At 34.1% G+C, this 12,903-nt stretch overlaps 1 protein-coding gene across 5 annotated transcripts in view; it reads right to left on the bottom strand.

Moving 5' to 3' along the window:
* Nucleotides 1–12,903, bottom strand: part of LOC128994876 (uncharacterized) — a 135,441-nt gene that overhangs the window by 30,451 nt on the left and 92,087 nt on the right. For all 5 annotated transcript variants that reach the window (XM_054419697.1, XM_054419700.1, XM_054419701.1 and 2 more), the window contains exons 5-6: nt 9,350–9,480; nt 4,287–4,638 (exon numbers count right to left, since the gene is read on the bottom strand). In XM_054419697.1, coding sequence (XP_054275672.1) covers nt 4,287–4,638; nt 9,350–9,480 — 483 coding nt within the window. The remainder of the gene's footprint in view (nt 1–4,286; nt 4,639–9,349; nt 9,481–12,903) is intronic.

The raw sequence follows: 12,903 nt of genomic DNA, 5'->3' as shown, positions 1-12,903 counted from the left end.
TTACTTAATGGGTGTGTATCCCTTTTTTATGAATCTAGTTGCCTTAACTATATAAATAAATAGCTACCACGGCCTTTCATTTGCATGGTTGTTCAAAGGATTTATTTCTTATTCAAGTATATTGCATTTAATGATTACTTAGGTTTGCTGTTCCAAAGGATAATGGGTAGTTTTTAGTAAAATGTAATAGCTTGGTAAGCTTACCAAATAATAGGCATGCTAGCATACTACAAAAGTTTACATGTGAATTTTAAATTTTAAGTTTTAATTTTCCTTCGTACAGATTTGGCGTTTAACAACGCTTCAATATACAACATTATTTGTGTTTTTAGGTTCCAAGAAATGGTTTGGAAAGAGATGATAAAATGTCATGTTTAGAAGGTCAAAAATGGAAAACCCCAGTTTTAACTCCATAAAATCCCATTCTCATAGTCCGATCATGCTGGTTAGAATAAACATAGGTTTTTATGTTTGTACAACATTTCACCGAAATCAGACGATTTTTACTGGAACTATCGGTTTGATGGTGGTTTAGTAAAGGGAATGATTTACTAAGATCATCTAGCTCAATACATTAATTGCTTAACTAATAAATAATGTAATATTAAATACAATATTTACGATAGAATTGTTGAAATTGAGTATTGACTCCTCTTAATACATACATAAGCAAGTAATCTACATACACATTTGACCCGTATGAACGAACAGTCGACTTCGTAAGCCAGAAGAGCTATAAGCAGTTTATGATGCTATAAACTTATGGAGCTTTAGAACTGACCCAGTGTTCAAGGGTTATTCTTATGACCTACTTATGGTGCAAGCTATGCAACAGTAAAGTAAGTTTTTTTGTAACAGTCATAAGTGTACTAAGTGTTATGATTGTTTGGGTTTTAAAAGAAAGATTTTTTGTGGAGTAAGATGGTTTAGTAGAGTGTGGGATATTGATCCTCAAGGTCGTGGGTTCGAATCCAACCAATCACCATTTTTATATCTAGGTGATAATACCACGATCCCTCTAGACGTAGCCTGAAGTAATGTGGAAAATAATTCAGGTCTAGAGCGTAGAGGAATAAACATTTTAAAAAAAGGAGAAATCTTTCTTCTTCTAAGAGTAGATAATTTAAAATCTTTAACAATTTCAACATAGGAAAGGATGAGTGCATTTTCACATGTATTGTATTTACAGGACGAATCTAGCCTGAATTTAAACTCTTAACTAATCAAATACTTATGTTTATACTAATCACGTAAGATTTCAATCAAACAGAACCGCGTGTATTTATGTAAAAAATATATTTATAAACACAATAAACACGTAAGAAAGCTTAAGAAAAACTCCAACAAGACAAAAACGCACTATAAATAAAGGACAGGTTTATTTTACAACTTATTTCGGATCATGAATGGATGGCCGTGTACAAGCAAACACCAAATACAAGCTATTTCCTCACAAGTAAAAATATCATAGAGGAATTTCAAGACCTAAGTATGTGCAACTATGTTAAATTGTTTGAAAACTAGGTTTGTGTAGTCTGCAATTGAAGTTACTTCAGAGTTATGGTAGAGTTTTGTTTCATATGTTCTATAATAGCAAACTTTCTCGGTTGCGACATAGCTCGGCTTTAACACTTAAATTGTAACCTATACACAATGAAACCTATTAAGCTGTTTAAGATAGTTACTTCTATCTAACACTAAGCATATTCCGAATCATAAATAACCAAGTTGTTTTCGGCATAAAGGATAGTAGACAATCTTGTGTAAGATATCGCCACTAAGTGTGGTTGAAACAAGTATTATTTTGCATTTGGAATTCCACCCAAGGTGGCGAGATTTTCGGTGACGAAGCAGTCACATTTGTCAGCCGTGCAATCTTCAGTGGCATTTCTCTTTGGCTTTCGACACCAAAGATTTTTACCTTGAAAACAATGTTGAAGCCATCAAATAAAATTTTGATAAAAATGTTTAACTAATAGAACAGTTAGTAAGAGTTTCTTTATCCGTACGATAGAAAGATAAAAACAAAGTTGAGTAAATCTGAAGTAAAACTATTTCCAAGCTTCAAGTTTTACTTACAAAAAGAAAGTTTTATACAGGGTGTTTTTTTATAAACTAAAATTACAACCACAAATCTCTGCCTTGGTTGTTCTGTACTATTGACAGAATAACAAAACTTCGACTTGTTTTTAAGACAAAACAAGCTCACATTTTCATACCCCAGTATTCTTTGCATTGCCAATCAGCTGATATGCATTGTTGCAGAGTTATCTATGAGTTTTGGTGTTTTTAGGAATTTATTATGAAAAAAGTCAATGAATATTGTACCAAACACTAATTGCACCACTCAACAATTAAATTGGCCTGAACAGCTGATTAGTTGAAGTTCGAATTATTACAATTTTACTTCTTCTCTCTCAATCCTTGAACCTCATTGGTACGTTACCCGTGTTGCATAAAACTATGCTGTTATGAAAGTAAACAATGCTGTTATGTGACACTTTCAATTCTAAGAACTGAACTGAAATGGCTACGGTAGTAGTTAGTATTTAAAACAAATAAGCGCACTAAGAACTAAATAACATGAGCAATTGTGTTCTAAAGACTTTGCGTGTCGATCACAATCAAACGTTTTTAAGTGAAATTAAAAGAGGACTATCAACTGAAAACTTTGTATCTTTGAGAGAATTTAGAAACCTCGTTGAGCCAATAAAATTTCGTAAATATTTTTATACATTCATTCAACAAATTTTAATCGTAAACAAATATTGTAATTTATTCTGTTACTTAAACAAAAAAATTAAGATTTCCTTTAAGTTTCATTTTTGTAAACACCGCATATATCTTGTCCTTTTCACAGACAGTGGTGAATGATGTTATATCCATCCGCTGTCTGTCTTTACATCTCTACTATGGAAGAATTGCCCCATATTTCTTACTGCAAATGTCGTCTCTTCCGTGATGGATGGGGTGAAAATAGTGAAAACTGTACAAAAAATTCCACTTCCCACTGCACTTGCGTGAAAAAAGAAAGAAGCAAAAGAAAGAAGGAATTGAGTATATGGAGGAAATTGTAAGAATTTTGCATGTGTTTATTTTACTTGAATGGGTTTTATACTAGAGAAAAATTTAGCAGGAAAATATCCGTCCTGAAACCAGTGGATAAAATGTGATCAATATTTTAGAAACAAAGGAACTTATCGACATTTTATGAAATGTTTAAAACGTTTATATAATGGTTTCAAACTAGTTTCAACGTGGTTTCAAACATTTAAACCGAGCTTTTTTTCTCGTAATTCAGTTTATTTTCTCTTGTTCAGTGAGCAATGCAATACTTAACTCTACAGCATATAATAAACGAAAGATTGTTAACTTGGAATTTTATAACATGGAAAAATTGTTTAAAAGCTCAATAATCATTGATATCTTACTCAACTCCAGTGTAAAACCAAAGTAGGCCTATTGTATTTTTATTGAGAACTTTAAAAGTAGCTACTGTACTTAGGTACCCTAAAACAGTGTACTATTAATTTTACAGAATTGAGACATTTTCTAAAAGGCCAATAAACAACCATAGTTTAGCTAAAATCCAGTAAAGAATAACAAGTCTCTAAAGCATCAATCAACTTGTTATAACTTTTATGATGGAATTGCCTAAAAAAGGATTCTCATACTTTGGACCCAAAGCATACAATAGGCCTACCCTCCCAAGAAACATGTAAAGTCTATCATGAAATTCATTATTCTAATCATGTTTAAGGCCAAATTAAAGCTAGTTTAGTTTTACTTACGGTTTGTACTGTTTTCGTGTCTTGAGTTGTCTTGAAACCCAGTTTTTACAAAACCATTATTTATTTACAAAACTTCTAAGGAACTCTACGAGGAATATTTAAACACATGCATTGATTCTGACCTAATGGTGTGCCACATCACCAGCACGAAACGATTATAATCTATGCATACTACTAGAGATCGTTTTGACAGTAACCAGGTAAATGAAACATTCGTTAGTTAACCTTTTATCAGACTAGTCTTATAACTCATCCATCCGCATTAACAAATTGGACCTTTTCCGTTAATTCACTACCACTTCAACATTATTGGTTTATTGGTTAGGTTAGCTTAGGTTAGGTTAGATTAGGTTTGGTTAGGTTAGTTTAAGTTAGGACTATGTTAATGGTAAAGGCCCGTAAACATAGTCCTAACACAACCTAATATACTAATTAGTGGTAGTGAATTAACGAAAAAGGTCCAACTCACTTTGATTACTTAAGTTCAAAGTCTACCTTGAGTTTTGAAAGATCGATCCCATCGCCCAAACGTCTCTCTCCGGAAGTTCGTCCTCTTCGGCGTCCTCCATTCGTTCCATCTCGTTGAAGACGAGGGTGAGATTGTCCTTGTCCGAGGTGAGGAGTCGATGACACTCCAACCCCCGGAGACACTGGCCGTCCTCGTCCAGCTCACCCTCCATGACGAAGGGGGGTGCCAGGGAGGTGACGACGCGGAAGACGCTGCGAACTCCGCGGGAGGTGGAGACAGGAACGAGGTCCCCCCCTGGCCAGACCACGGTGTCTAAGTGGACGTTCTGTCCCACGATGTCTCCCACGGGCCGCCACGTTGTAGACTCCTGCACTACCCCTGGAAAATACGGGGTTGTTATGTCTGGGGAAATTGAATATTTTGTTAAGTGAAGAAAGTGGTGACAGATTTCTCCATTACACTCATGGCCAACTCCTCAGAAACCGGAAGGACAAAGGGGAAGAAGTATTGTAGATTTTTGAAGAAATATTATGGACCTTTAGTCCAGACTTAGGATTTGCGAGACGTAGTAAGAGTAACACCAATCCACCTAAACCTAAGTACAGCTGAGGTATTTTCATTAGGTATACGAAAAGTTCCCTTTAGAAATAAATTACGACCTTAAAGGGCAAATTATGAAAACATGGATAGTTTGGCGCAAGGTTTCTCGTCATGACAAATATTTTAAGTACATGGTTTATGAGAATGTGACTTGTAGTTTTCTCAAAAGTTCATGGATACTTTGAGATTTATATATGGATGCTGGGGATCTAAAAAAGGTTACGCCAAAGGCTGTCGATTTGGAGGACTTACTCTCCCATATGAAAACACTCATTTCCCGACGGCGATGGCCTTGAATTAACGGTGAGAAAAAGTTAAATAGATTATAATTCTGCACATAAGCAACGATAAATCCCAATCATATAATTCTTAACAGATTAGTAGTTAGGCTAATGGTAGTGTATCCATAGACCGTATTGTCGTAACAAAACTTCAATAAAATAATAACATTGAACCTCCCCATCGTAAATGATTTCATTTCACTACACAATTTCACGGTGACACTCAAATGCTAAAATTATAAATCAAAATCCAAAAACAGATAATTCATCATAAAAATGTCCTTTTGAACTTTCTGACTAAAGCTATTACGGAGAATTTAGTTCAATAAACAGACCAGATTGACTAATGGGGCAAAGTTTTGTTGCCGGTGAAATGGATTAATACTCCAGACGCCACAAGGGCGATGAATGAATAAGGCGGGAAATTGGTTTAATTAAATCTGGCGGGAAATGTTACAGCTGCCAATTACGTAGATGAGTTGTTCCTTAATGGCGGGAAAAATTGCTGTGACGAAACAAAATAGTTTCGTGACCAGCTTGGTCTATTGTTTGATGGTGAACGATTTTGTCTTAGAGGAATCGTTCCTGTACGAGTTGAAAATAGAACATACATAATAGATTTCCTATTTAAGGAGTTTTAAAAATAAAAGTACTTATCACTTTATGTATTTTTACTTATGTAAATTGGCAACAATGGTAGACCTCATGGAATAGCTCAAAGCAGATGATTTGATCTCAATTGTATATTTGGCAGTACTGTATCAATCAGCTGTTCGAATATGTAAATGATCGCGAGCTCCACTGTAGGGATCAGAATATTTGTAATGTTTTCCAGCAAAGGTTGGAATTTGATATTTTGATTTTTTTATGAGGAAGAATGTGAGTAAAAAGTCCTCTGTTGCAAAAATAAATAAGTGGGAAAAAGTTTGGCTTTGATTAATACACTTTATAGGAACTCGTAAAATGTACAATTTCATTGTTTGATATAATAAGAGTGTGTGTCAGAATTAAAAACGGTAAAGGGTTTGCAAGTCAAATGCAATGAATTGATAAACATTTCTTGATCCATTAAGTGTATTTTAAGTCTACAGAAACATTTTAGAATTATTTGCAAGAGAAGCAATTGTTTTTTTTTTTTAAAGTTTGCCATATCTATAAATATTAATAAAACTAGAAATTCCATTCCATATTAAAGCTGTGGCTTGTTTTACAGTACTAATGGACGTAGTTGATTAAGCCTCCAACAGATTGTGCTGAGGTGACTGATTTCTGCAGATTATACAACTTATTAATCTCGCCTATGGGACGACTTATTTTACATGTAGCATCATAAGCGTTGAAATATTTATTACTTAATCAAAACTTAAGATACAAAATTTATGTTGACAGTAGCATAACCTATGAATTGTTTATTCAAATACGTCGTATAAAAAAACTATTTTTCGTCATACTGAAGCAAAAACAGCCGTTTTTAATGCATGCGTTGCGGGTCTAACGTAACATAATCATTTTTAGTCCCTAGGGAGTAAAAATCAGCTGTTGTAAACAGTTGTAAATTTCGATTGTGGCAATCGTATCGATAAAATTATTTATCGATTGCTATATTAGGTAAGGTGTTAGCATATTGTTGTTAATCGCTCGACATATCGATGAGCACATACAGTCCTCAATAATAACATTTTCGTATTGTTAATTTGCATAATGACTATGTAACGATGGCAAATATTGTTTGAACAATTAAATTGCATACATTTGATACAGAAAGAAATGCGTGTATATTTCTTAAATTTCGGAATAAAATAATCATTAGGAACTAATAAGAAATAGAGCAGCAGCAAATCATGGTAATTTAAAACCAACGAGGTAATTAGCATTGCGTACTGCTAGACCATTTGTTTCTTTAATATGAATCGTGCATTCGAGGATATCTAGCCATATTGGGCGAAACAAAACTGCTTTAACATGCAAAGTAACTTTTGCATCATAATATCTATGCATAAGGGCATCTCTGCATCAGGATGCATTGCAGCAGTCATACATTTACATTATAAAAACTGATCTAAAACTAAACGTGCCAATTTATGTGCGTTATTTGTTTTTTGTTTGCCATGTATCCTACCAATTTGGTTGCAACAAAGGACCAGTTGGTTGTATTATCAGTTAGTTTTTTGGTAAGATGGTAATTTAAAATCCCAGGAGGTATCGTGTTTTTATCAAACGTGGTTTTAGTACATTCTTTAGTAAAAACTATAATTTAAAGTGGACATTCGTTTACTATTCTTCTAGTATTGTAAGGCTAGTTTTGGAAAACACAATGGCGATTGTCTTATTTATGGGTCAAGATAATCAGATGGTGAGAGGTGTAAAGTAAATATTCTGGTATAGACAAATTTAATGAAATGAAGAATAGAGAACGTAGAATTTAAACCCAAGTGCAAAATTAGCAAAGTGAATGTTCAAACGTACTTTAGTTAACATATTTGCACTAAATAACTTCTTGATCAGCATTAAACGTGTTATTAAATTTACGGAAAGAAAATAAAAAGAAACGTCTTATAACACTTAAAACATATATTTACGCTTATGTCATTCGCCTATTGGGTCTGATAATGATTGGAGTGTCCAATCGAAATCGGTCACCACTTACTATCTATTTTGTATATTTACCGTCTTGTGAGTAACAGCATAAGCGTAAATATATGTTTTAAGTGTTATAAGACCTTTCTTTTATTTTCTTTGCTTTTGAAGGAACATATCTTGACTGACAACCCTAAAATTCCAGTAGTTTGAACTCATAACAAATAACAATAAATATTGTTATTGTAAACAAATAACATATCCAACCAGATGTACAAAGATATTAAAGACGCCACAATACAACACAAATATTTGATATATAAATTGCAAGTTAACCTTCTTAAGAGGAAAGTGTAATGCGGTTAATCTTGCGTTTAACAGTCTTAAGTCTATGTAATTAAAACATATGTGGGGACAAGAAACAAGCATAGTTTTGTAGCGCAGAGATAGAGTTCCGACAGTCCAAGCAAGACAAGGAGCCATGTTGTTTACGTTACATTAAATGTTGTTTAGAATAAACTTGCCTCTGGCTTGCAAGCTAAGATATCTAAAACGTTTAATTATTATTAAGTTGTACCAGCCCACACAAATGGGTTTGTAAAGTATTTTACCAACGACCGTTTTTTTTAACTAGCCTTTTCAGTTCAGTTTTTAGAATTGAAAAAGTTCACTTAATTGTTTTCTTATCTATATAATTAATACGCTACGTTGTTTTGTGTAGCTAAAATTTATTTGTTGTTTTTTCTTTTAAATGCCTCCGACGCGACGACAACGAAACATAGCCAGGAGCAACGATCACATAAGACCACTTGGTCTTATGTGATCGTTGGCCAGGAGGAGTAATCTTGATAACGACCGCAGCTACAGAACAGTGACACGTAATAGGCTCAACTATTAGGTTAAAAATGCGCCCTAACACTACCCCAAAACAACTTTTCATTCTCAATTGGCCCTCTATCAATGACCTGTGTTGCCTGTACCAACAGCGAGGCATTTTGAGAAGGAGAAAACCGACCGGAATGCTTTAGGTTGATCAATAACGAAGATAAACATGGTCTGACACCGGTTTTGAGTTTACTCTTTTAAATTCATTTAAATATGACTGTTATTCGTTTTGAAATAACTCCTGTAATACTTTGCAATTGCTCGAATTCGAGCAACATGTACACTAGTTTTACTTAACACGGGTAACTGGCCAATGTGATTAAAGGATTGAGAGAAAAGAAGTAAAATTGTAATGCTTCGAACTTCAACTAATCAGCTGTTTAGGCCAGTTTAATTGGTGAGTGGTGCAATTAGTGTTTGGTACAATGATCCGTCTCTGTCAGTGGCGATGAGAGGTTAAACGAAAACATAACCTCTCTAGACATTATGAGTAGTGATTGTTTAAAAAAGGTCGTTGGTAAAGTAGTGTACGCGGCTCGCGTCAATAGCCTTTAACATACTCGTAGAAGATTAAAGGCACTCGCCAAGGCTAGTACCTTAAATTTCTCCTTCTTCTCATGCTCGCAGAAACTCTTTCTACTCTCGCCAAGGCTGAAGGCTCGTACCCTAAATTTCCACTCTTTCTACTCTCTTTTAAACTTTATCTACGCAATCGTTGCGTAACTACTATCCTGAATTATACTTACGCATTTCGAAATCCTCCTGAACCACCTGGGGAGAATCAGGGACTAAATTCAAAATTTGGAACCTGGGCGCCAAAACTCGATCTGTTTTCTCTGAGCTGGCGTTCACCTGTTCAGGCTCGGCTTTGAGCTCTCTGGAACAAAAAAAAAACATTCAAATAATAATATGTCATGACTAGGGAACGAAAATATTTATGAAATATACACTATAACGTTTATTAAAATTAAAATGAAAAACTATTGATTTAGACAGGCAATAGTTAGGGCCACCTACTTACACTCAACCTGTACAAATGAATCTGAAGTACTTACATTCAAATATATGTATAATTTATTGCAGATTTAGTTTTATCAGTTTTTTATTTTATTTTGTGAATTAAATCATGCTGTGATCTTTTTCATTTTGACGTTCATACAGTATAAGTAGTTTTCTATGTATTCTAGTTCTGTTTTCTTCTTCGGTAGTGCCAAAAACACCTATCCTCTTACAAACAAATGTATATGACATATATTTCTTAGATCAGAACATATTAAAGAAGGCAAATTCTATTTCATAAAGTTTCAGCAATGGAAAAGGGAAATTAAGAAAAGCAAACAGGAAGTCGACGGCCAACATCCGGGGAACGGACACGTAGGTGACGTCACAAAACCAACTGTCGTCAAAGTTTACTGAAATTGTTCACTGCAATTCCTTGTCGGTACAGTAAAAATATAGAGAACAGTCATTAATATTTATGTTTGTAAAGCCATTTCGAACCATGAACTGAAATTGGGGCTTAGGCCAAAAGTTGTTTTTCAAGTTTGAGCGTAAACGTAAAAATATTAAACAGACACTTCATAGAGCTCCCAACTAACTAATGGTTTAACATACTACCAATTTCAAATGAACTTTTGGAGTGGTATTGCGTGGAAACACGACAACAAGCAAGACCTTTCTCTACCAAAAAAATCTTTATAATGGCCCCATTAAAACGCTAACACTAAAATGAAGGTGTTCACGAACAGCTAAGGTATTTTATGCATGGAATAAGTGTACCTTATTCAACAAATGTCCGTTGACACTCTTATCTATCAATTCAGCCCTTTTCCCACAGTAAGAGTTTACAGTGTCTGACATAGCCAGAGGTCGCATATAGAGGTTGAAGCAATTGCAGATTTTCACTCCAATTTTCCTGTTCACTGATCTTTACTCAACAGCCCAATCTTGAGCTTGAATTTGAAAAGTTTTCCTCTGTCTTTTAATGTTTTGTCCAGAATACTTTGCTATTTGACTACTACTAAGAAGTGTTTGGGTTTGCAAAGATATTTTCATCCTTTAGTGGAAAGATGGTAAGTAGGTATTATTCTGAGTGTGTGAATTTAAGAATCGTAAACACTTTATAGACTACTTAAAACAGTGGTTTTCTACGGTTATAATATTTCCACCCGCTTTTAACCAATTTTTACGATTTATGTGTCTTTTTAAAGCTTATGATTTTGAGGTACAAATGTCCCTAAAAAGATCATTTCATTTAGGACTTTGCCCTTCCTAGCGTTTAATTTTTTTCTCAAGTTCACTTGAATATACAGGGTTAGGCAAAAGTCTAGAACCCCCCAGTTAACTTTTTAACACGTTGCAGTAGGAAAACCAAACTCGGCACATATTTACAACATAAGAAATTGCACTTTTTCGTCAAAGTTACAATTTTGCCCCAGCCCCCAAAATGGGGTATTTCGGTGGCAGCCCCAAATTTTAAAATGTATCTATCATGTAACCCCTCATTTTAAAAGGGTTATCAAGATAAATTGAATGGTGCAAACCAGATGTCAATATCGCAACCCTAATCAAAATCGCAGCCATTTTTTAATATCCCCTATTCACTTTTTAACAGGTTATTGCAGGAAAAACTAAACTCAGCATACCATTATAAAAAAAAGAGAATTCACCATTTGGTCAGTATAAAAATATTAAATTTTTAATGTTAACTAGGGGTGTCCAGACTTTATCATGCTTGCTATCTTTAATAATTAAAATGGCTGCTATTTGATTAGGGGTGCAATATTGACCTCTGGTTTGCATCATGAGGGGTCACATGATACTGTTTACGTTTGAAAATTTGGGCCTGCCCCCAAAATACCCCATTTTGGGGGCTGGGGCAAAGTTGTAACTTTGATGAATAAGTGAAATTTCTTATATTGTAAATATGTGCCGAGTTTGGTTTTCCTACTGCAACGCGTTCAAAAGTTAACTGGGGGGTTCCAGACTTTTGCCTAACCCTGTATACAGTGGCGATGACGAACTATCTTTATAACAGTTTAATGATACTTGTAATATAAAACAGCCGATCCTTCGGTTGAATGTTTAACCACAGTTAAGACAAAAAGTTTATGAAAACAGATTTTGAATAGTAATGGCTACTTTCAGTGAAAATATTGACCTCAGGTAAATTACTCTTTATACAATCAAAAAATTTAACCTATGCCATTATTAGATCCTCCTAATAACTGTCTTAAGCATAATATTTGAAAGCTGCATTGCACTATTCATTTTTCATTGTAAGCAATTTTCTAACTCTATTAAATTGCTCAATTTGCGCAAGGGTCCTCTCGTTTACTATTTAGAAGTTATTACCGCTAGATGAATTGCTATTCAAGGGGCACCCCCAACATGATTTTAACGAGTCGATTGAAATATAAAGTCCTCTTCATTTGAGGTTATCTATGAAAGTACAAGTAGAGAACAGACCCCAACAAATTTGTATTTAAACTTATAAATCAGTTTGCAATAGCATGGAATAGAACTCTATGGACATAGTATACTTTAATTGATAAAAGTTGTAGCTATATTTGACAAAAACTACTTGTGGCATGGATAGTTGAGATAATGGTAACAACAACTACTTTACAACGGTTAACAATCATGTGAATTATGATGAATTTTAATTTGCTAATGGCTTAAAAAAGCAATGAATTTTTTGTTGAAATACAAAAAAAGTATTTTATAAGAGATTATTTAATATAATAAATTACTATTGTATTGACATACACATCTCGTTATTTGTTGTAGAAATTCTGTAAAATGTATATTACTTAAAGACCAATAATTATCTAGAATAGTAAATCTTTAAATACTGAGACCAAGGGCTTTCGTTGAATACTTTATTCATCAACCTAATGAAAGGAATATATAAATACTAAGCTACGGCTGATATAAAATATACAGTTATGTTATCAAAAAACTTTCAATGCACTTAGGGAGGTAATAGCTATTTACATTACAAGTGTAGTAAGAGCGTTTTTACATCACGCAGGTGAATTTTGTGCAACGAGCGTAAGCGAGTTGCATAATTCACCTGCGTGATGTAAACACGCTCTTGCGTAACGTGTAACGTACAAGATTTTACCTGACCCGACAATATACAGGAGGTTACGAGCAATATGCTTCATTATCCATTTCACTCATCTTCTAACAGTAATGTTCATTTACAAACAAAAGCTAGGTTAGGAAAATTCTTCAAAGCATAACAATAAAATTCAAGCACACAGCTGATTTCTAGCGTTGAACGTCGTTGGCTCCA

Source organism: Macrosteles quadrilineatus, unplaced genomic scaffold (genome assembly GCF_028750875.1).
Source record: "Macrosteles quadrilineatus isolate MER2022 unplaced genomic scaffold, UCM_ALF_1.0 Scaffold_5__1_contigs__length_97177068, whole genome shotgun sequence".
NCBI lineage: Eukaryota > Metazoa > Arthropoda > Insecta > Hemiptera > Cicadellidae > Macrosteles > Macrosteles quadrilineatus.
This window is presented reverse-complemented; position numbering and strand designations above follow the sequence as displayed.